The sequence below is a fragment of the Crinia signifera genome, chromosome 1 (assembly GCF_055691185.1).
Source record: "Crinia signifera chromosome 1, ASM5569118v1, whole genome shotgun sequence".
Lineage (NCBI taxonomy): Eukaryota > Metazoa > Chordata > Amphibia > Anura > Myobatrachidae > Crinia > Crinia signifera.
Window position 1 is genome coordinate 422,095,053 of NC_139217.1, and position 25,395 is coordinate 422,120,447.

Genomic DNA, 25,395 nt, shown 5'->3' on the forward strand with positions numbered 1-25,395 from the left:
TACTGGACCTCAGGTTGAGCCTTCTGTATGAGAACGATTATGACCACACATGTAATAAATTGTCCCTCTTTCGTACAGACACATGCCTGGGCACACAAGTCGTGAGATCTTGGTGATTTTTAGCAGCCTGACAACATGTGACCCATCTAATATATATGATATGATAAAGGTAACATCTAACCCATAACTGAACTACAGCTCTATATTGCTTTCATTTTACACCGTAAGTTGATTTATTGTGTTTGATTTCCCTGGCAGTCTTTGAAAGCTAGCAAAATCCAGGTGTCTGTGATAGGTCTGTCTGCGGAGGTTCGTGTCTGCACGGTTCTTACTCGGGAGACTGGCGGTGAGAGAGACCTTCTGTGTTGTCATTTGTAGCATCCATTGAGAAAAACATTTCACTGTAATACCCCATGACAGCCATTACAATTGGTGTGATCCCATTCTAAATACGGTAGAGAAAGGTCCTTTGTGATTGTATAATGGAGCTTCTCCTCTTTCCTGTAACTTTTCTTGTCGCCACATTAGGAATGTAGTCATTGTTTTTTTTTCCCCTTAAGGCTTATCTTTTATTCATCTGGGGGGCACAGGAAGGATGATGGCTGCAACCTGGGCAGGAGAGTCTGGGCACCAAACTAGCATTACAGGACTCCCTTTCCACTATCAGCTACAGTTTATGTTTGATGAAGTCATGTGGGGGGTTCCATTTGTGGAGGGCTGTTTGGACCCCGTTACTTTTTCTATTTATTTTTATTTTACTTTTACATCATAGTGGAAAATGAAGGGCATTCTATAGGATGCCTTCACAGCCGCTCCAAAACCCATTGCCAGTGGAGGCAGCTCTGGCTAGGTGACTTCAGCCTGAGGACTCCAGGAGAGACCTTGTGCATGCATACAACTACCAGAGCCTACAGCTACTGTAATAGGCACATCTAGTTGTCTAAGTGCCTTGAATCATTTTATGCCAGCTGTAGAATGGACTAAGTAGGAGACCCCTCCTTCAGCTGATGCCCTCATTGCCAGCCTTGTTACAGTCTCTAACCTTTCCTACTCTGTATACCAGTTCCCATATGGATCTCATGGCCTGCCTATACCAATGCAGGTGCAGTTACACGCACCCACCCCTTGTGTCACCCAGGGATTGCTAAGGCCATTGGCCACTGGGAAGAGGCTTTAGAGGACGGACTCTTTTTTCTGTTACTAATAGGAATAAGCTAAGGCCCATTGTGAGGCTTATGAAGGAGGCAGGTTCTTACCTGGGTGAGGCAACCATTTATACAGTGGTCTTGACCTCTGAACCATTGCAGTCCACTGTGGCAGCTAGATGAGCTCTCTGGCTGCGTTCCTGGCATGCAGGCACTGATTCCAAGAAGGCATTAGAGGTGCTACCATATGCAGGGAATATCTTCTTTGGTCAGAAGTTAGACAAGATTGTTGCTACAGTGGCAGCACCAAAGACCACTTTCATTCTGTTGGCAGAAATTTGGAAATGAGAACTTCAGGCCCCATACAGTAGGGCGATATACATGCGATTTGGGCAATTTACATGCGATTTCCGTGATAAATCGCATGTACAGTGCCCAGATTGCATGTACATGACATGAGGTATGATGCAATGCGTGTTCACGTGTGCATAGTATTGCACATCCTAGGTCGCACCTGCAGCAGGTGAAATCCGTTGCCAGGTCGACAGTCATCAGAACTCCGCAGCTGGCCGCTACGAGGTATCCAGCCGCCTCCTCTCCAGTGCCTCCCTCCCTGCTCAGTGGCCGCTCCCCCTTCTACCCAGCGGCAGCAGCAGCCCCGGACACAGGAGAAAATCCTCACGAGCCTGCTGCTTCCACTGTCCACCAATGCTTTAATATGTTTATTACAATGGCATCAGCCCACCACCCACAGCCCAGGGAGGAGGGGGGGGGGGGCTTTATTGGGTGACCTGGCTCCTGGCCTGACCAGCTACTTTTCTCATGCTTTGGCCTTATGTAAAAAGTGTCCCCTGCCTTTGACATGACACAGCTGGCTGTTTGAGCCCAGTGCTGGTTTCTGACACTTTTTTTATATAAGGTCCCCCGGCCGAAACATGAGCACCGTGGCTGGTCAGCCTTGGACGGGGTACCTGGAGGAGTGGGGACCCCCCAGGCTTCACCCGTCCAGGGCTGTCACCGGCGTCTGTGGTCAGTGGATACCGGCCTGATAGGGTTAAATCTCACATACCTAACATTGCTTTATGCAGGAGAACTACAAGTTCCAGCAGACCTCCCCCACATGCTGGGACTTGGAGATCCACAAGTCCCAGCATGCGGGGCATTAATGGGCCCGCTGGGACTTGTAGTCCACCTGTAAAAAGAATGTTAAATTAAAATACACACACACACACAAGTATAACTTTATTTTACACACAAACACATACCTCACTTTTACACCAATCTACTTGCCAATCCAGGATCCAGTGCTGGTCTGTCTCCTCCAGAGCCAGCCCACCCCGCACTGACAGCGAGGTGAGCCGGCTTTCTCCGGCGCAGATCACAGCTTCTGTAGCGATGTCCCAGGGCTACAGAGGCTGATAGCGTGATTGGCTGAGCTAGGCATAAGCCCAAGACGCTATCAGCCTCTGTAGCGCTGGGACAGTGCTACAGAAGCTGTGATCTGGGAAGCTGTGATCTGCGCCCTGAATTTGCGCTGTGAATTTGCGGCTAAAAAGTGCGATCATGGGCGAATTTGAAAGTGCGAAAAAATCGCATTCTATTAAATGTCACCCTTTCTCTTTTTCCCCCCGTATTTTGGAAACCAGGACTGGTCCAGGAGCCTGGTGCTGGTTATAGAAATACAAGACTCTGACGCTGCCCAGGTTTTATATAATGACTCTCCTGCCCCCCCAGCTCCTGGGAATTTACATGGGATATATATCGCATATGATTTATCCCATGTACAAAATAGCACATCTAGTGCCAAATCGGGGAGCTGCCGGGGGAGTTCAGGGCAAATTGGGACTGACTTGTCCTCAAGACAAGTTGGACTAGTGTATGGGGGACTTTAAATAACACTATTTCGGCCAACCCCCCTAGCACCCTGTAGTACAGCCCATCAATACGCAGTTAAAAGTGCATGCAATTTGTCACGGGTCGATAAATTGCATGCAATGTATCTTATGCGAAAACAACACTCAAGTACAAAATCTGACATCCAGGACTCCCGGGAAGCTGTCGGGGAAATCCGTTGCAATTTCAAGCCTCACATAAATTGCCCTTGTGTATGGCCACCTTTACTGGCAACTGCTTTTCTGTGAAATGCTCATTGGCTGCTCAGGTTTTCCTGTCCATGTTGTTTCCGCATGGGAAGTTACTAAATACACCGGGGAAGAGGAGGGGCGCTATAATATCCCATCCAGGAGTTCTTTTTTTTTTTTTTTTTATCTTCCTTTATTTAAAAACCCATTGTAATGGCTGCCATTGACTATTCACAATAAATGGCTTATTTTGTTCCTGAATGATTTTGTACAGGATCTTGTTTTGCCTGCTTTAATACATACTGTAGAATGTATTCTGTTTTGTGATTTTATATGAGGGCTTTTTGGCTTATTTGAAAGGAGTTTATCATGTCATTTTGGATGAGAGCCATTACAAAGAACTATTGATGCACCATGTCAGCCCACCTGCCGCCAGTAACAGTTCTGAATGTTCTCTTATTCGTATGGGTATGTATTCTATAATTCCATTCTAATTCTCTTCATTAAGTGACCTGACAACTGCTTACTGCGGTGTAAGACATTTGGGCACTGATTCTGGTCGCCTGTGTGTTCGAATGAGGGACCGATGTTCATGTTCTGCACTTATTCTTATATGTGCATGTACAGGGCTTCTGTGCGGGTGCCTTCGCCGACTTGCATAGGGGGAGGAGGACAGGATGCAGGAAGACGCTGCGCGTCCCCATGCAAATGCAGGCGGCAACCTGACTGCCAGGGGTGGGCAGCTGACGTCACAGGATGTCAGCCGCCCACCCACTTCTCGGACCAGAATGCCTCAGTCAGCAGAGATTTGTGAGCACTGTAGAAATCATTCCATGGTCAGTGACCATTGAATGACTTCGTGCTCCCACGCTAACCTGCTAATGGATGTTAATGCAGAACATCCATTAGCAGTGCGTTGGGTATATTCGCTGGGTGCGGAAGTGGGCATTCCCACACCCGGCAGGCATCGTTAGAAGGCTCACTAAGCAGCGCTGCTTAGTGAGCCAACCTAAATGATCCCCTTGGCAGGGTGATCAGTATTCTGGGGAATGCAGCCAATTCTGTATGAATCATTAAGACAGAATGTGATTGGCTGCATTGTCACTGATATGTGTTCAGCATACTCACCATGATGATTATGCTATTTCAATATAAAATTACAAATGTCAGGTTTTTTATTTTATTTATTCCTTGCTAGGCTTTCCCCAACACACAATGGGTTCCCTCTCTGATCAAGACGCAAAGCCCTCTTTCAGCATGGCGTAAGAATTCCCTTTATTGGGCTTAATTGTTCACACTTGTTCATTTTGTGTAGTTGCTGTATTTAAAACCTACATATAAATATATACATCTATAATTATTTTTTTTCTTTTCCCATCCCACTAGAGTTTGTAATCCCATAGCGCTTGCATTATATTCATGTTTTACTATTTTTCTTTCAGGCATCTGGATAGCAACACTGAGCCAGGCCTTACACTGGGCGGCTACTTCTGTCCACAGTGTAAAGCGAAATACTCTGAACTGCCTGTAGAATGCAAAGTCTGTCGTAAGTTAATGTATAGCTTTATGTTACTTTCTCTCCAAGAACCACAAAGGTACAGACTCGCAGTAGGGTTAAGAACCATCCACAATATGCAGGGATATCCTGGCTGCAGCTTGCCGTTTCCCATTCGCACCTCGCGGCCACGGCCCCCTCTCGTCCAGCGGCAGGCGGAACAATGAATCCCGCCTGCAAATTCTCAGTTGAGCAGACCGAGAACAGGCCAGCTCGACAGCCATGACCCAAGATTGAATACCCCACTAAGAGGTGTATTCAATGCTCTCACGGCAAACTATGACGGCGAGCAGTGCCGAATGCTCACCGTCAGAGTATACAACTGCGTCCCCATCGCTCACCGTTTCCACCTTGCTATTTTTAGCGGATCAGATGGCGAGGATTCTGGCAAAACATTAAATACAGCGAGGGGTTTGGATGGCGAGGATGGCTTTTCCTTGTCAAAAATAAGCTATTCTCGTCTTACAAACCCCCCACGCCTCTGCATTAAATACACCTCTAATACATTGCACTTTGTTTTGATTTTATGATTCTCTAACATCTGCCAGAACAATAGCACAATAATTTCCATTTAAACCAGGGGTTCCCAAACTTTTTTGAATCACGGCGCCCTAGAGCGTCAAAATATTTTCAAGGCACCCCTAGGTCAAATGTTTCTTATCGAGAAATTCAGAAAAAAATATTACATTAAGTGCATTGTGTTTATATGTCACAGTTATGTGGTGAGGGACAGGATTTGCTTCTGTTTGTCCACATATATTACGATTGGCAGCCACCAGCACTGGTTTTGCCTGTTACATTGACCATTAATAATATGAATTGATCCTGGTCCACCAACCCAAGGCACCCCTGCAAGTGTCCTTAGGCACCTCAGGGTGCCTAGGCACACAGTTTGGGAACCACTGATTTCAACTGACAAGGGATTCTAAAGGGTTTCTCTGTGAAATTAATGTTTTTTTTTTCAAATCTAATACAAGAAGACAAACAGAACTGTTACTAATATGTAGACCTACAGAAAATTACTTTAAGACTAAACAAAAAAATGCTGAAGGAACCTGTGTTCTTTTCTGTCAGTAAAATGTTATATACTCATTGGTCTATAGATTTCTTCCTGTGGTGGGAGAAGTGTGTCATTAAACAATACTATATCTCTCTTTCAGGTCTTACGTTAGTGTCTGCTCCACACTTGGCCCGGTCGTACCATCATCTCTTTCCTTTAGATGCTTTTAAAGAAGTTTCTCTTGCAGAATATAAAGGGGAAAGGTGATATTTTTATATACATATTCGCACCACATAAAAATTACAAATATAATTCTAACAAACTGTTACAGTAACATTATGTTAATGAGAAAAAGCACTTGTAATGCGTACATACTGTACATTTGTACAGAATTGAGCATACAAGAGACTAGTGTGAGTAATTCAATTGCTCTGAAAAGTGAAAATGTTGGTGCTATCAATAAAGCCTAAAAAAAAAAACCCTTGCAATTATATTAAGATAGCTAAACTATAAGGTGCTAATAGACATGGCTAAGGTCAACAGGGTCGGAAGTCCAGCACACATTTTGGGGGCGTGGCTTGGCCAGGGAGATGGACAGCAGCATCCATCCAAAGCTCCTGCTCCCTTCCCAGCAAAATTTTTTTCCCACTACCCCATTTCACCCTCTTCCCTCCCTACCCTCCGCTCAACAGCCCTCTGATTACTGGGGGACCGGGTTGGGCACGGTCACGGACCCGGGAGATGCTGCCTGCAGGTCTCTGCAGGTTGTGGCCTAGCCTGCCTATAAGCCGGGGCCTCGATTTGGCCGGCTGCCCGGCGCCGGAGCTCCGTGGCGGCGATCTCGGCAAATAGAGCCAGGGACAGCCGGAAATTAGCTGACTACCCAGCGGGATCCCTCCAGGTTCTGCTGGAACCCACCCAGTGTTACCTGGTCAGAAATTGGCCCTGGAAGCTCTGGAGCTGAGGTAACGGCGGCCATCTTGGAAGCCAGAACTCACTGTTGAACATCTCTCCACACTGCTCCCTGTCATCGCCCTACAACCCCACTACCTGCAGACCTCACCAAGACCCCCCAGACTCACGTAAGTGGCCCTCACATAAGTCCTAACCACTGCCATTGCCACCCGATTGTACCAAAAGACACTGTGAGCGGCGGCCATATTGGTTGGAGCAGAGGGATAACCCTCTATATCAGGGGTGTCAAACACAAGGCCCGCGGGCCAAATCCGGCCCGCCAGACCTCTTCATGTGGCCCCAGCCTTCACCTTTTATTCTCGATTTTTTTTTTTTTTAACAAGAAAGCCGCCTCTTCAGCGCATGCGCGGCAGCCTACAAGCCAGAGAACGTCTGCCCTCTAGCGCAGTGCCGCCGGTCGTCAACCCCTCCTCCGCTCCCACCTGCTGTATAGGAGCCAGAGAGAGGAAAGAGCAGGTCCGTCGTGGTGAATGGTGCTGCTGCTGCTGTGCGCTCCAGGTCACTTACTGCTGAGTGTGCACTGCACAGTGACCGGGAGCACGCTGCCCCCCACTCCTGGATAGATAGTGCGAGGAGCGCTACTCACAGGAGGGAGGGGGAAATGCGCCTGTGTGAGAGCGCAGCTGTGTCCTTGGTGGTGGAGCAGCTCAGACTGGAGTGGACGCATCAGAGCGGGTAAGTGTCAAACTCTCTGCCTATGTGTGTCCACTGGCACATTGCAGCCCATCATTAATTGCTGTGTCCCATGATAATAAGCAATAATATGCCCTAAGACTGAGTGCTGCCCCCCTGTGCAGGCAGCGTGCGCCCTAATGCACTGCAGTTCACAGCAATAGCAGGAGGGAAATGCTACATAGCCCAAAGACACGGACCCTGTGTGACCCAAACCAGTACTCTTGCCTAACAAATACTGGGATCCTTTTCTATAATTCTAATCATTCCTACAAGGGGCCGCTTAATGCGCTAAAGCCCCACCAGATGCAGAAATCCTGAACCTACTTCACCCCCTCCATCGCTCCATCCCACGTAAAGCCCCACACAGTTGGGGAATCTTCCAGCTACCTATCTGATTTAATACTGTACAGCCCACTGAGCGCGGCTTAATCGCTCTCTGCTCTGACTGTCATGCTTTCTAAACATCAGAAAACCCCCCCTGGAGTGCCTCCAGTTATCTTTTTTAAACCCTCTCCTACAACCCAGAAAACAAAGGGGGGACCGTCAGCAAACAGAACCGCTGATACATTATCACCTCCTGTTGCCATGTCTGATTTCACGTCACAAAGACAGACTTTGGCAACTACAGTAGATGATGAGGCACCACTCACTGTCGGCACAATGAAACAACTGCTCGCCTTGTTTAAACAAGATATTACCGCAGAATTTAAAACTGCTCTACAAACATGCCAGCAATCTGTAGACGCACTGGGTGAGCGAACGGATCATCTAGAAAACAAACTGGGAGAAGTCATTAAATCCCACAATCATTTAATCTCGCTACACGAGGACCTCCAGGTGGAGGTTACGGCCCTGAGACACAAAACCTGCGACCTGGAGGACTGGTCGCGCCGTAACAATATAAAAATTTGTGGCATCCCAGAATCGGTCTCCAACGTGGACCTCGAGCAATACACTACAGATGTATTCATGAAACTGTTACCAGAGGTCACTATAACAGACTTCCTGCTGGACCGGATTCACCGTCTACCCAAAGCGAAAAATGCACCGGATGATGCTCCTAGAGACACTCTGATGCGACTACATTATCACCACATTAAAGAAAAAATTCTGCAAGCCGCCAGACCTTCAAAAACGGCTACTGCTATTCTGGGCGATTTGCAACTGTTTGGTGACCTCTCTGCTGCAACGCTTGCCTTGCGACGGTCCTTCCACCCGGTGACGAAGATACTTCGAGAAGCTGAGATCCAATATAGATGGGGCTTTCCGACGAAACTAATCATCCGATGCAACGGATCCACTACAGTTATCTCTACGCCTGATGAAGGCGCCAAGATATTAGCAGCGTGGAATCTAGAGAACATTATTTCCATGGCACCTCACAGCCTCCGAATTCCCTCTGAGTGGTCCACGGTTGATTCCACCCCCGCTATTGACTGGAAGTCCAGCACAAGCATTTGGTTGACAATGGGAAGGTCGACGGTCAATAGGTCGACATGTTTTTCAAGTTTTTTTTTTTTTTTAGACCAGCATGTGCCAACAGGCAGTATTTCATGCCCTACCATCCACTATGGCACGGTGGGAGAATAAAATAGTGTTCCAAGCGCAACGAGGCACTGTGCCGTAGCATGGCAAGCACATAGGTATATTTCTACTGTGTCCATGTCGACTATGTTGGCATTCGGGTAAAAAAGAAAAACCAGGTGAAAAACCTATGCCTTCCTTTTGACTGTCGACCTATTTCAGATGTAGACCTAAGGCCTGTTGACCTTCACTGGTCGACCCAATATATGTTGAACTAAATTGGGTGGACCCGATGACCCAGACCCACTTCAAGCATTATATGACGGCCAGTATGATATTATTTTACTTGGGTGTATCTATGAACATGCACGGCTACACAGCACAACACCTTCAGATCCTGAGCCTTTTGTAAATGATGAAGTGGTGTTGTGCAGTGTTCTCATGAGTAGCTGCAGCATAGTAATGCAGATCACTGATTTATTGTTTCATAGTATATTCAGTGAGACATTGATGTTTCTTCTGTTTGTGAGGATAGAACACTGTTCATTTTCTTCATTTCACTTTTTGAAGGTGCTGCCGGGGCTGTGATGGAGAGCTGAGAGATCAACAAGTGAGTGACAGGAATGTATGAAGCCGAGAGTGATTAGGTTGGGAGAAGGTGTTTCCTGGGTGTGGAAGCAGCCACGCCAATAGTCCACATATCCTTTGTCTTCCCCCATATGAGATGTTCTTGGGGTGGGGGGATGCTGTACTTAATGACTGCCTAGAAGAGGGTGGGCTGAATGCATTATCCTGAAATGAGTGTCCTACTCCTGAAGTCTATGCAGGACTCCATTGTCTAATTCTTACAATCACATACCTGAAAACATTGCTGGTGAGCAATCGGCAATCTTTGCGTACCCAATAAAGTGGCAGAGCCTTATACGGGATGCAGTTGAAATCCCGGCAGTCGAAATCCCGGCACTTTGTCCCTCTGTGGGTGTCCACGACACCCATAGAGGGAGAATAAATTAGTGTGTCGAGCATAGCGAGGCACTGGGCCCGCTGCATGGTGAGTGCAGCGAGCCTGCAGGGGGGGCGATCCACGTCCCCCCTTGTCGGGATTTTGACCTCCGGGATTCCGACCGCCGGGATTTAAAACCACTTCTTTATATGGAAGGCCTAGCAGCAGCTCCCCATCCTTCCTCCCCTCCCCTGTTTGCTTCTCTGTGGTGGTGTGCCCTGCACTCTGAGATGATGGGCAGCTCCAGGCTCTCCTTTCACTGTGTTCAGGTGGGTATGGGTCATAGGGTCGACTCAATGAAGGTCGACATAAATTTGGTTGCATCACCTTAACACAAGGAATTTAGAGAAGAAAAATATGTTTATGCCAAAATTGATACCATACCCTCTCTGTATAACTCTCTCTGTATAACTCTCTCTGTATCGCTCTCTCTCTCTCTCTCTCTCTCTCTCTCTCTCTCTCTCTCTCTCTCTCTCTGTATCTCTCATATATCAGCGTTCTATCTTCTAGCATGCACGGATACCTCTTCCACCCCCCATAGCGACCTGTTATACATGTACACCTCAGTCCATATGGCTGGGTAGTTGGCCCTTGGCTCCTGCAGGAAATTGTGGTCTACATGGATGAGTTTGTATGAAAAGTTCATAATTTTTTTTGCTTTAAATCACGAAAAGCTCATGTTGACCATATGGTTCCGACCTATTGACTGTCGACCTGTTGCTGGACTGTGGTGTGGGTTACCCACAACGGTCATCATTGCGCTCCCTCTGAATCTTACATGACTGTTCACGTGAAGCATGAAAATCCCATTACCTCATGCCTCGTTCTTTTCCTTCTCTTACTTAAACCATCCTTGATGGCACCAAATCCTGTTGTCTTTTGTTAAATCTCCACCAGTGTCGTCTCCTGTTGGAGATATTTATACGTACCCCGCACTTGTTCTCTATTGTATTCATCTGTAAGTCACTGTCTTTCTTAATAATTTATGTATTCTGTAACTGGGCGCTGTGGATCTCTTGTGGCCCCATATAAATAAAGGATAATAATAAATAGTAATTACTCCTTCCCCTCAGTACTGGGCCCATTACACTTACAGTGAGCACATTTGTTGGGGATCAGATGACCTGTTTGTTTTTTTGTTAGACTGCTATAACAAGGGAAGGGGCTACTATATAGTCTGTTGGTCTAAACGTCTTCTCAGACCACTCAGCTTGGACATATTTAAGGCTTCTCCCACTTGTAACATTATTTAATGTTTTACCAAAGCCTTACAATGTATACTACAATTTTGGTACATCACTGCCATCTAATGTCCAAACTTGAATATACATTTACTTTATGTACTGGCACTTTCAATTAAAATGTAGTCACCAACACAAGTGATATGGTAAGAGCACAGTGAACCCATCTGTTGACTACACAAAAGGAAGACATTGGGCCTTATTCTAGTTCACTCTTAGAGGCAAATTCCTTCTCAGATGGACAAAACCATGTGCACTGCAGGGGGAAGATGTAACAGGTGCAGAGAGAATTAGATTTGTACTATTCCTCTTTGCAGTCTCCTTTAACCCACTCTAAGTTATAGCCATTTTGATTTATTTCCATTTTATTATTTTGGTGGGTATTGTTTTGTTATATGCAGTTATGGTCACATTTCTTGTTCTTAGTTTTGGTACTCTTTTTCACCCATTGGTATGTTTTTACGCTATGCCATATTTATTTTTGCAAATGTTTATTTTGCATTGCACTGTAATATATGGAAATTTAAGGCCCCCATACACTATGTGATTTGGTTCCGATTTCACTTGATTCAGATGGATCGGGCAGTGAAATCGAGCCAAATCGCAGGTTTAGACACCCGATCTGACCCGATGCGCGGTCCCGTGCGCATCGGGTCAGAGTCGGAAGACCGGACCGGCTTATGTGCAGCCAGGCAGGGGACACAGAGGTGACGGACGCCAGCGAGGGAGATGGGCAGGGGAGCGGGGAACACTGGCGAAGGAGTCGGGCAGGGGGAGCCGTAGCAGGGAGCTGTCAATGCTCCGGGAAGGTGGAGGGAGCAGGGGGACGCTGATAGTAGAGCAGAGGCAGCGGATGCTGCGGGGGACACAGAAGCGGCAGTAACGTAGGGGCGGGCAGGGGGAGCTGGGAGCTGTCAGCGCTGGAAAAAAAAGCCCATACAATGAATGGGCAGCGTTCTCTCAGCCAATCACAAGCTGCCCATTCATTGTATGGGCTTTTTTTTTCCAGTACTGACCGCTACCCCTGCCCGGATCTATGTTACTGCCGCCTCTGTGTCACTGTCCCCCGCAGCTTCCGCTGCCTCTGCACTACTAGCAGCGCCCCCCCAGCCACCTTGCAGCTTTCACTTCCCGCCACCTCGATGTCCGACGCCCCCCTGCTCCCTCCACTGTGCAGCTCCCTGGGAGTTGCATATGATACATCGCATGTCCCTGGGAGTTGCATATGATACATCGCATGTGATGTATCATTTGCAAAACTTGGCACTTCAAGTGCCAAATCGTGTGTCCCCCTCCCGGGGAGCTGCAGGGGGAATTCAGGTTCGACTTGTCCTCAGGACAAGTCGGACTAATGTATGGGGGACCTTTATTATTTATTTATTTATTTATTAACAGTTTTTTTATATAGCACAAACATATTCCGGAGCGCTTTACAGAGGATATTTGAATATTCACAACAGTCCCTGCCCCAGTGGAACATACAATCTATATTCCCTACCACATGTACACGCACACACAGACATTCTAGGGTTAATTTGTTGGGAGCCAATTAGCCTACCAGTATATTTTTGGATTGTGGGAGGAAACCAGAGTACCCGGAGGAAAACCACACAAGTACGGGGAGAATATACAAACTCCGCACAGTTAGAGCCATGGTGGGTATTGAACCCATGACCTCAGTGCTGTGAGGCAGTAATGCTAACCATTATACCATCCGTACTGCTCTTTAAAGCCTTAATAAAAAAAATTATGTTAATAAACAGAATTGGGAAAAAAAGACTTCCTTTACATGCATTCTGTTTGTATGATGGTGAAAGAAACACAAAATCTTAGGGCAGTATTCAATGCTCCCGATTCACCGTTTTTTTTTGGGGGGGGGGGGGGGAATCGGGATGTTTTTACTTCCTGCTGTGAATCTTTTTCAATGAAAATCTGATTCACCCTATTCAATGTTCACTGAAAGCGAACATTGAATGCCGGCCAGTTCTCATGCTCGCTGCAATTCGCTGGTGTATTTCAATGGGGTTTTCATTGGGATTCGGCGAGAGTGTATTCAATGCTAGGATGGAGAACTGCTTTCAGCATGATTTTTGCCATGATTCACCATTTTGCATTCAACATCTTTTTAAGGTGAACTGAACTGGGAAGTGATCTTTTAAAATAAAGCGGCTTTTTTTTTTTGGTGTCAAAAAAATCAGGAATTTTTTTTTCTGTGAGGGGGCATGCTATTTTTTTTTTTTTTTTTTTTTGCAGCGCATGAATATATATTGAATTTTTTTTTTTACACATTCACCAGCAGGGGGCCGGCAGCCGCTCATTAAATATTGACTTCACACTGGTGCCGCTCATTACATATGCAGGAGCGGGACCAGTGAAGCGGCTCCCTACCCGTGTCCCCTGCCAGCTCTCCCACAGGGGGGGGCTTTTGCTGCCTGTGTCCCTGTGAGCCCTCCTTCTCCCCCACAAATTCTGGGGCAGGCAGGGAGGCTTACATCTCCCTGCCTGCCGCCTTCCCCCAGTTAAAATTTGCCGTCCGGGGCAGCGAGCCCCTGCGGAATTGAATAGGGTGAAAGAGAGGGTTGGCAGCGAATGCTGCAGCCCTCCGGAACCCTGCGAATGTGCAGCGAATCCTAAACAGGATTCGCTGCACATCGCTATAAATAACATTGAATACCTGCCTTTATCAATGTAGGAGCTATCCCATTCCCTCCCTATACTTCATGCTATGTTCCCATCAACAACTGATACATGTTGGCGATGCCTTACAGCCTTAGGTACATTACTCCATATCTGGTGGGAATTCCTTCAGGTGCCCTAGGCTAATACACATGTAGGTCCCCTTGTGCTAAACACACATTTATTGGTGCCCAGGGATTCGCCATTCATACTGCCTACTGTAAGGAAGGTTGGTACTTATGTAGTATCTGGGCGTCCGATTTTGTGATTGTATGCCTTACCTTAAGGCATACAATCAGATGCGATTCGATGCGATTTTGCATAGGATTCAATGTTAAGAAGTTCCTGTTCATTTCCCCACTATCCAAGTGGGCATAGAGTTGATTTTATATAGCGTGGCGAACGCATATTTCTTAAAAAGTATTCTGTGTCCCCTCGCGGGGCTCGCTACGCTCGCCACAGGTTTATATCCAACTCCATACCCACTTGGATAGTGGGGAAAGGAAAAGGACTCCTTTTTTCCATTTAATTCTATGTTAAAATGGACTCAGACCATTTTAACATTGAATCCTATGGAAAAATCTTGACCATCGCATACGATTTGGTCGCATGCGATGCGATCCGATTTCTAAATCGGACGCCCAGATACTACATAAGTACCGGAAGGTTCTACAACTGGCATATAGGATTTAATGCTTGTGGCATAAGTATTTGGCTTTAGGATGCCCAGCTGGCACTGTAGCACAATGTACATAGATGAATGGTTCTATCAGTACGTTACATGGTCATTTCTCTTCTCTTGGTTCTTTTTGAACCAAAATAATTTTTTTTTACAGTGGGTTGGTATATATATATTTTTCTTTCTTTTTTCTTTCTGTAATAGTTAGCTGAGACTGTATTGGCTCGACCACTGAAGGTCGACATGACTTAGGTTGGCACATGAAATAGGTCAACATGCCTAAGATCAACATAGTTGGAAGGTTGACACAAGCATTAGGTTGACAATGACAGTCAAAAGGTCTGCATGGTTGACATGGACACCGTCAGAGTGTATCCGGTACCCTTGCATGGCTCGCCATGCTTTTCTATTCTCCCTTCATGCCCTAGTGGATGGTAGGGCCTGTCGGCGCAAAAAAAAAAAAAAAAAATATAAATGCTGTGTTGATCTTCCATCCATGTCGACCTTAGGCACATCGACCCATTACATGAGTCGACCTTAGGCCTGTCAACCTGTTTCAGGTATCGACCTAAGCATTGCTTGTCGACTCAACGACCGTATACCATGCATAATATTGTGTTCCTTTCTCTTTATTTTTTATAGGTTTACATTTGCCTGCTTTGCCAGGGTGTATTCTGTGTGGAGTGTGATATGTTTATTCATGATTCTCTACACTGCTGCCCTGGATGTATTCACGCACAGCCAAACGCTTCTGTAGTATGACGCGTATCACCAGTGCCAGGGACAAGAGAAGCGATGTCGGGCACCTGCCATCTCCGTTATTGTTGAAGACTACAGAATATGATCAGAAATGGACACTATTCTCCCATGGTTCGATCGACATTTGCCTTCCAGAAAAGAACAAAGCAGTCTGTGTAGTAGCTGTCCCCTTTTTGCCATACTTTTTAATTGTACATACAGTAATTGTGCTAATTTGTAACAATTTTCTAAATTGTTGGTTATTCTCCTAAATATAATCCACAGCTTTGACCTGTTTCATTGACGGTTACTACTAGAGAATATTTGTTAATTGATGGTCGCAGGGACTTATTACAGTATGTGACTGATATGGATCAGATTTTTGACAACTGTAATGGATTTTCTACAGTTTGTAAACTTCAATCGTTTTTGAGTACTGAATATATTTAAATATGCAAAGAATATGCGCAACCTTCCGTATGCTCATCAGGGTTAAGTAGATATACATTGTTCTGTAAGTAAATATTTGTTACACATTTGTTCCCCTGTGGGCTGCCTATTTCAGTATTGTCCTATGAACAATATTGTATTTTAGATACAATATCTTTGAGCATTTTGTATAAATACGTTTTTCTACTTGGTTTCATTTGTATGAAAGCTCGACAGCCGTGACCCAAGATTGAATACCCCGCTACGAGGTGTATTCAATGCTCTGACGGCGAGCAGTGCCGATAGCTCGCCGTCAGAGTATACAACTGCCTCCCCATTGCTCACCATTTCCACCTCGCTGTTTTTTTTAGCGGATCAGATGGCGAGGATTCCGGCAAAACATTGAACACGGCGAGGGGTTTGGATGGCTTTTCCTTGTCGAAAATAAGCCATTCTCGTCTTACATATCCCCCAATGCCTCAGCATTAAATACACCTTTCAAACATTGCAATTTGTTTTGATATTATTTATTTATTATTTATTTATTTACAGTTTCTTATATAGCGCAGCAGATTCCGTTGCGCTTTACAATAGTAGACCGTGATAAAACAAACTGGGTAACAACAGACAGACTTGGAGGTAGGAGGACCCTGCTGCAAGCTTACAATCTATAGGGATATTGGAGGGAAACACAAGGACAGGCACCAGTAATAGCATCTTAAAGACCGCCTAGCAGAACATGCCCGCAATGTCAAGAAGGGTCATGAACTTCACAGCGTTTCATTACATTTTAAGGAGAAGCATAATTGTGACATAAGGGGACTCAAATCCTTTTGTGGTATTAAACTTTGCAAATCTGACTGGAGAAAAAATGATATTGAAGAACGGTTAGCTAAGACTGAAATGAAATGCATTTTTACTTTAAACACTATGATCCCTAAAGGATTAAATGCAGATTATGAATATAAGTGGCTCATATGAATTGCAATGAGGTGGGAAGTGGGATACGGTGTTATTTTGTTGTATAATATTAACTATGTTCCCTTTTGTGTTTTCTTCCCCTCACAAATGTCCGGCTTCATATGAGTTAAATATCAGTCAGATTACAATTATATGTGCAAACACAAGTGCTGCTATATATATGCCGTTATTGTGCAAATCGCTTATCTTCCCGTTTTTTTAGAATCATGTCAAATTTTATATTGAGAATTTGTTTAAATGTATTTTAATGTCTTTTAAATATGTATTTTAACAATACTGCAAAGCATTTTAGATAGAAACGTATTTTAATTACTGAAGCCGGGCTAGGTCAAATACGTGAGGTTTTTCCTGAAAATACGTGATTGGACAGGACCTCCTTAAAAGCACCTCCCGGCCCTGACAGCGGCACATCTTGAAAAAGGATATACAATATCCGAAACGCGTTGATGATCCAGCCGCCAGCTTCCAGCAGCATCAGCGAGTCTGACCTCTCAAGCGGCAATACACGGAACCCCTCTGCCGGCGTAGTCTGCAGCACGCCAGTCACTGAGGGAATAGCTGCCGCCGATCGTCTACTCTCGCCACTGCCTGCTTCCATGAACTTTTTAAACTTTGTTTTACCATTTGGATTTATATGGATGTCTTTGTATGAATAAACCTGCGTTTTACCTGTCACCTGGAGTCTGCTGGTAAAGAAACCTTTGTATGCACGCGAGACAGAATCTAAATGTAAGTTGATTTCATGCTGATACTTCCCTGCCATTTCTCCGCTACCTTGAAGTCTGTACAAAAGAAACTTTTATGTGAACACCTGCCAGAATTAAATTGTAAGTCCAAGTTCTTACAGCACCAGGAAGATTTCTGATGCGGGGACTCATATACATCATATTCCAGATACACCTTATTTGGTTTCTATATAGCGCTAGTCTATTGCTAAATTTTCTGTTTACCAGTAATAGCATAGCAGTCCCACCAAGTTACATAATTACCTCAGAGGGTTATGCGTGTAGAACTTAAATATGATAGGCTTGCCTGAAGAGATGAGTTTTCAGGGAACGCTTGAAAGTTTGGAGGCTAGTGGAGAGTCTTATTGTGCGTGGAAGGGCATTCCATAGGGTGGGAGCAGCCCGATGAAAGTCCTGTAATAGTGAATGGGAGCTAATGATCCGTGCAGAGCAGAGTGGTCGAGATGGGAGATATTTTGGGATAAGTAGAGAAATATATGCTGCTGCAGTATGGTTAATAGCTTTATATGCTAGTAGAAGTGTTTTATATTGAATACGGTAAGATACAGGTAACCAATGGAGGGACTGGCAGAGCGTCTTGCAAGAAAGATCAGCCTAGCAGCAGCATTTAAAATGGATTGTAGTGGTGAGAGTCTGTTCTTGGGTAGACCAGTTAGGAGACTATTGCAATAATCAATGCGGGAAATAATGAGTGCATGGATAAGAGATTTAGTAGTGTCTTGTGTGAGACACGGTCGTATTTTGGATATTATGATTCTCTAACACCTGCCAGAACAATAGCACAATACAGTCTTTTAATAATTTCCATTTAAACTGGCAAGGGATTCTAAAGGGTTTCTCTGTGAAATAAATGTGTTTTTTTTTTTTTTTTAAATCTAATACAAACAAACAGAACTGTTACTAATATGTAGAACTACAGAAAATTATTAAGACTAAACAAAAACAAAAAAACTGCTGAAGGGATCTCTGTGTGTTTTTCTGTCAGTAATATGTTATATACTCATTGGTCTATAGATTTCTTCCTGTGGTGGGAGAAGTATATCATTAAACAATACTATATCTCTCTCTCAGGTCTTACGTTGGTGTCTGCTCCACACTTGGCCCGGTCGTACCATCATCTCTTTCCTATAGATGCTTTTAAAGAAGTTTCTCTTGCAGAATATAAAGGGGAAAGGTGATATTTTTATATACATAAGAGACTTATGTGAGTAATTCAGTAGCTCTGAAAAGTGAAAATGTTGGTGCTATTAAAAAAGCCTAAAAAAACAAAACCTTGCAATTATTATATAATAATAAGATCGCTAAACTAAAAGGTGCTAATAGACATGGCTAAGGTCAACAGGGTCGGAAGTCCAGCACAAGCATTAGGTTGACAATGGGAAGGTCGACAGTCATGTTTTTTTGTAAACCAGCATGTGCCGACAGGTGGTATTTCATGCCCTACCATCCACTACGGCGTGGCGGGAGAATAAAATAGTGTAAAACAGAAAACTGCACAGCGCTCGGAGAGGAAAACCCCTAGCAGCCCTCACTCCTTGGGGGAAGTCTCGGTCCCCCTAGTAATACAATAGAGAGAGTAGGAGAGGGGAGTGCTGGCTCTCGGGGGTTTGGTGAGGATAGTTTGATGTAAAGAAAATGGGAAGCTGGGAGCAATAACTGTGGGCTGGGTGTTGTGATGATGAAAACTGGGAGCAATAACTGTAGGCTGGGTGTTGGGATGATGTATAAACAGGGAGCAATAACTGTAGGCAGGATGTTGTATATTTCGACTGTGTCCCAAAAAAAAAACGGTGAAAAACTCATGCCGTCCTTTTGACTGTTGACCTTCCGACCATGTCGACCTTAGGCATGTCGACCTATTTCAGGTGTAGACTTAAGGCCTGTCGACCTTCATTGGTCGACCCAATACATGTTGACCTAAATTGGGTGGACCCAATGACCCAGCATTATATGACGGCCAGTATGATATAATTTTACTTGGGTGTATCTATGAGCATGCACGGCTACACAGCACAACACCTTCAGATCCTGAGCCTTTTGTAAATGATGACGTGGTGTTCTCCAGTGTTCACATGAGTAGCTGCAGCATAGTAATGCAGATGACTGATTTATTGTTTCATAGTATATTCAGTGAGACATTGATGTTTCTTTTGTTTGGGAGGATAGAACACTTCATTTTCTTCATTTCACTTTTTGAAGGTGCTGCCGGGGCTGTGATGGAGAGCTGAGAGATCAACAAGTGAGTGACAGGAGGGGGGGGATGCTGTACTAAGTGACTGCCTAGGAGAGGGTGGGCTGAATGCATTATCCTGAAATGAGTGTCCTATTCCTGAAGACTTTGCAGGACTCCATTGTCTAATTCTTACAATCACATACCTAAAAACATTGCTGGTGAAGGAAGCGTCAATCTTTGCATACCCAATAAAGTGGCAGAGCCTTATACGGGGGATGCAGTTGAAATCCTGGCGCCCGAAATCCCGACCACCGAAATCCCGGCACTTTGTCCCTCTGTGGGTGTCCACGACACCCATAGAGGGAGAATAAATTAGTGTGCCGAGCGTAGCGAACCCGCAAGGGGGTGGGGCGATCCACGCGCCCCCCCCTTGTCGGGATTCCGCCGGGATTTCAAACCACTCCCTGCCTAGCAGCAGCTCCCTCTCTCCCTCTCCATGCACGGATACCTCTTCCACCCCCATAGCGACCTGTTATACATGTACACCTCAGTCCATATGGCTGGGTTCCTACAGGTTATGGCCTTCTCTCACCTGAAGCCTTGGGGGTACATTTTTAATGCGTTCTGGCCGAGTTCTCCATAACCAGCAGTGGTCTTAGATCTGCATCATTTCACCCCCTGTTCTGTGCTCCGGAGACCCTACTACCTGTAGCCTGCAGTAGGTTATGTCAGCGTGTCCTACCAACTGCTTCTGAAAGTGCCAGACCTTGGGACTGCTCACGGCTCCGTTCTTGTGGCCCCTGCAGCCTTCGTACCCACTTCACCTAGATTCCTGGGAACCTGCTACTGCTGTGGAGGATGGGTATGGATCATTGTTTCATTCTTCATCGACAACAAATGGTCCAAATGCACCAGATTCACATTGGGGGAAAAAAACATAAGCTAATGGGTGACATGAGTTTTTCAACTTTTTGGTGTCAATGTCAAATACGTGGAAGCCCAATTAGTGTACCACTTCTCTTGCCATGCTTCAAGCCAGATGCATCACTGCACTTGGCGAACTTTACGGTTTCAAATCATGGTCCACATGGATGAGGTTGTATGAAAAGTTCATAATTTTTTTTTTTTAAATCACGAAAATCTCATGTTTACTATATGGTTCCGGCCTATTGACTGTCGACCTGTCATCTGGAACCTGCGGAGGACTTGCTGCACTGTGGTGTGGGTTACCCACAACGGTCACCATTGCGCTCCCTCTGAATCTTACATGACTGCTCATGTGAAGCATGAAACTCCCATTACTTCATGCCTCATTCTTTTCCTTCTATTACTTCTCGATGGCACCAAATCCTGTTGTTTTTTTGTTAAATCTCCACCAGTGTCGTCTCCTGGTGGAGATATTTATATGTACCCCGCACTTTCTCTATTGTATTCGTCTGTAAGTCACTGTCTTTCTTAATAATTTATGTATTCTGTAACTGGGCGCTGTGGATCCCTTGTGGCCCCATATAAATAAAGGATAATAATAAATAGTAATTCCCCTCAGTACTGGGCCCATTACACTTACAGTGAGCACATTTGTTGGTGATCAGATGACCTGTTTGTTTATTTGTTAGACTGCTATAACAAGGGAAGGGGCTACTATATATTCTGTTGGTCTTGGACATATTTAAGGCTTCTCCCACTTGTAACATTATTTAATGTTTTACCAAAGCCTTACAATGTATACTACAATTTTGGTACATCACTGCCATCTAATGTCCAAACTTGAATATGCATTTACTTTATGTACTGGCACTTTCAATTAAAATGTAGTCACCAACACAAGTGATATGGTAAGAGCACAGTGAACCCATCTGTTGACTACACAAAAGGAAGACATTGGCCCTTATTCTAGTTCACTCTTAGAGGCAAATTCCTTCTCAGATGGACAAAACCATGTGCACTGCAGGGGGAAGATGTAACAGGTGCAGAGAGAATTAGATTTGTACTATTCCTCTTTGCAGTCTCCTTTAACCCACTCTAAGTTATAGCCATTTTGATTTATTTCCATTTTATTATTTTGGTGGGTATTGTTTTGTTATATGCAGTTATGGTCACATTTCTTGTTCTTAGTTCTGGTACTCTTTTTCACCCATTGGTATGTTTTTATGCTATGCCATATTTATTTTTGCAAATGTTTATTTTGCATTGCACTGTAATATATGGAAATTTAAGGCCCCCCATACACTATGTGATTTGGTCCCGATGGGCAGGGGAGCGGGGAACACTGGCCCAGGAGTCGGGCAGGGGGAGCCGTAGCAGGGAGCTGTCAATGCTCCGGGAAGGTGGAGGGAGCAGGGGGACGCTGATAGTAGGGCAGAGGCAGCGGATGCTGCGGGGGACACAGAAGCGGCAGTAACGTAGAGGCGGGCATGGGGAGCTGGGAGCTGTCAGCGCTGGAAAAAAAGCCCATACAATGAATGGGCAGCGCTCTCTCAACCAATCACAGGCTGCCCATTCATTGTATGGGCTTTTTTTTCCAGTACTGACCGCTACCCCTGCCCGGATCTATGTTACTGCCGCCTCTGTGTCACTGTCCCCCGCAGCTTCCGCTGCCTCTGCTCTACTAGTAGCAGAAACACAAAATCTTAGGGCAGTATTCAATGCTCCCGATTCACAGGTTTTTTTTTTTGGGGGGGGGGGGGGGGGGAGAGAGAGAGGGAGAATCGGGATGTTTTTACTTCCTGCTGTGAATCTTTTTCACTGAAAATCTGATTCACCCTATTCAATGTTCACTGTTCGCCGAAAGCGAACATTGAATGCCGGCCAGTTCTCATGCTCGCTGCAATTCGCTGGTGTATTTCAATGGGGTTTTCATTGGGATTCGGCGAGAGTGTATTCAATGCTAGGATGGAGAACTGCTTTCAGCATGATTTTCGCCATGATTCACCATTTTGCATTCGACATCTTTTTAAGGTGAACTGAACTGGGAAGTGATCTTTTAAAATAAAGCGGCTTTTTTTTTTTTTGGTGTCAAAAAAATCAGGAATTTTTTTTTCTGTGAGGGGGCATGCTATTTTTATTTTACTTTTATTTATTTTTTTTGCAGCACATGAATATATATAGAATTATTATTTTTTTTTTACACATTCACCAGCAGGGGGCCGGGAGCCGCTCATTAAATATTCACTTTACACTGGTGCCGCTCATTACATATGCAGGAGCGGGACCAGTGAAGCGGCTCCCTACCCGTGTCCCCTGCAAGCTCTCCCACAGAGGGGGCAGGCAGGGAGGCTTACATCCCCCTGCCTGCCGCCTTCCCCCAGTTAAAATTTGCCGTCAGGGGCAGCGAGCCCCTGCGGAATTGAATAGGGTGAAAGAGAGGGTTGGCAGCGAATGCTGCAGCCCTCCGGAACCCTGCGAATGTGCAGCGAATCCTAAACAGGATTCGCTGCACACCGCTATAAATTACATTGAATACCTGCCTTTATCAATGGAGGAGCTATACCATTCCCTCCCTATACTTCATGCTATGTTCCCATCAACACCTGATACATGTTGGCGATGCCTTACAGCCTTAGGTACATTGCTCCATATCTGGTGGGAATGCCCCCGCCGAGCGCCTGATTAAAGGTTTGTAGATCCCCTTGTATGCTGCTAAACACACATTTATTGGTGCCCAGGGATTCGCCATTCATACTGCCTACTGTATGTGCATGTAATGAAGGTTCTACAACTGGCATATAGGATTTAATGCTTGTGGCATAAGTATTTGGCTTTAGGCTGCCCAGCTGGCACTGTAGCACAATGTACATAGATGAATGGTTCTATCAGTACGTTACATGGTCATTTCTCTTCTCTTGGTTCTTTTTGAACCAGAAGAAGATAAATTTACAGTGGGTTGTTATATATATATTTTTCTCTCTTTTTTCTTTCTGTAATAGTTAGCTGAGACTGTATTGGGTCGACATGACTTAGGTTGACACATGAAATAGGTCAACATGCCTAAGATCAACATAGTTGGAAGGTCGACAAAAGCATTAGGTTGACAATGACTAGGTCAACAGTCAAAAGGTCTGCATGGTTGACATGGACACCGTCAGAGTGTATCCGGTACCCTTGCATGGCTCGCCATGCTTTTCTATTCTCCCTTCATGACCTAGTGGATGGTAGGGCATGAAATACTGCCTGTCGGCTCAAATTTTTTTTTTTTATAAATGCTGTGTTGACCTTCCATCCATGTCGACCTTAGGCACATCGACCCATTACATGAGTCGACCTTAGGCCTGTCAACCTGTTTCAGGTATCGACCTAAGCATTGCTTGTCGACTCAACGACCGTATAGCATGTATAATATTGTGTTCATTTCTCTTTATTTTTTATAGGTTTACATTTGCCTGCTTTGCCAGGGTGTATTCTGTGTCGAGTGTGATATGTTTATTCATGATTCTCTACACTGCTGCCCTGGATGTATTCACGCACAGCCAAACGCCTCTGTAGTATGACGCGTATCACCAGTGCCAGGGACAAGAGAAGCGATGTCGGGCACCTGCCATCTCCGTTATTGTTGAAGACTACAGAATATGATCAGAAATGGACACTATTCTCCCATGGTTCGATCGACATTTGCCTTCCAGAAAAGAACAAAGCAGTCTGTGTAGTAGCTGTCCCCTTTTTGCCATACTTTTTAATTGTACATACAGTAATTGTGCTAATTTGTAACAATTTTCTAAATTGTTGGTTATTCTCCTAAATATAATCCACAGCTTTGACCTGTTTCATTGACGGTTACTACTAGAGAATATTTGTTAATTGATGGTCGCAGGGACTTATTACAGTATGTGACTGATATGGATCAGATTTTTGACAACTGTAATGGATTTTCTACAGTTTGTAAACTTCAATCGTTTTTGAGTACTGAATATATTTAATTATGCAAAGAATATGCACAACCTTCCGTATGCTCATCAGGGTTAAGTAGATATACATTGTTCTGTAAGTAAATATTTGTTACACATGTGTTCCCCTGTGGGCTGCCTATTTCAGTATTGTCCTACAGACGGCGCCGGCCTTATGCTTGCTGGCGAATCGCCAGCAGCATGCTGCTGGCGATCCGCCAGCAACACGGCGCGCCATCTGACTGAGACGCGCGTGCGTCCCCCACGCACGCGCGTCTCAATATCCGGGCGGCCGGCCGGCGAGGCGGACGCAATACTGTCCGCCTCCCGCTCGAGGGGGGCTGGGGGGACCCGAGGAGGCTGTGGGGGGGTGCGGGCGCCCGGTGTGGGCACCGGGCGACCGTCGGAAGGGGACGGCAGCACCGTCGGAAGGGGACGCGCACGCACCTCGTGCGTGCGCGTCCCCTTCCGACACACAGATGGCGCGGGAGCAGGGAATGGCGATGGCGTCGCCATCGCCATCCCCTGCAAAGATGAGCCCGGCCCCATCTGTATGAACAATATTGTATTTTAGATACAATATCTTTAAACATTTTGTATAAATACGTTTTTCTACTTGGTTTCATTTGTATATATTAAAATACAAAGTGTCTTCATCTGATGGATATGTTATTGATTAAGCTTGAAAAGGATTGTGTTCAACCTTGCTAAGAATTTCTTACTACACTTATTGCATCCTAAAGAGCGATCACCTCTGTTAAAACCAGCACTAGAAAAATGAACACCTATTCCCCCTATGACAACTCTGCTCCATATCTGTTCTATTAACTGCCCAGCAAGGAGTCAAAAAAAGCGTACAGAAAAACAGGCCAAGCATTACTGGGTGGCTTTGAT

General features: G+C 45.2%; 1 protein-coding gene across 2 annotated transcripts in view; it reads left to right on the forward strand.

Moving 5' to 3' along the window:
* The window catches only part of LOC146018457 (general transcription factor IIH subunit 2), a 47,363-nt gene extending 22,701 nt beyond the window's left edge, over positions 1 to 24,662 (forward strand). The window contains exons 9-16 of one of the 2 annotated variants that reach the window (XM_083151876.1): positions 79 to 169; positions 259 to 346; positions 3,587 to 3,694; positions 4,425 to 4,488; positions 4,669 to 4,772; positions 18,520 to 18,622; positions 19,648 to 19,687; positions 23,989 to 24,662. In XM_083151876.1, the coding sequence (XP_083008002.1) occupies positions 79 to 169; positions 259 to 346; positions 3,587 to 3,694; positions 4,425 to 4,488; positions 4,669 to 4,772; positions 18,520 to 18,622; positions 19,648 to 19,687; positions 23,989 to 24,108 (718 nt within the window). In that variant the 3' untranslated portion in view covers positions 24,109 to 24,662. Of the gene's footprint in view, positions 1 to 78; positions 170 to 258; positions 347 to 3,586; positions 3,695 to 4,424; positions 4,489 to 4,668; positions 4,773 to 5,941; positions 6,045 to 9,525; positions 9,566 to 15,196; positions 17,378 to 18,519; positions 18,623 to 19,647; positions 19,688 to 23,988 lie in introns of those variants that run through there. The other variant, XM_083151875.1, reaches the window with a different exon arrangement.
* The last annotated feature ends 733 nt before the right edge of the window (positions 24,663 to 25,395 follow it).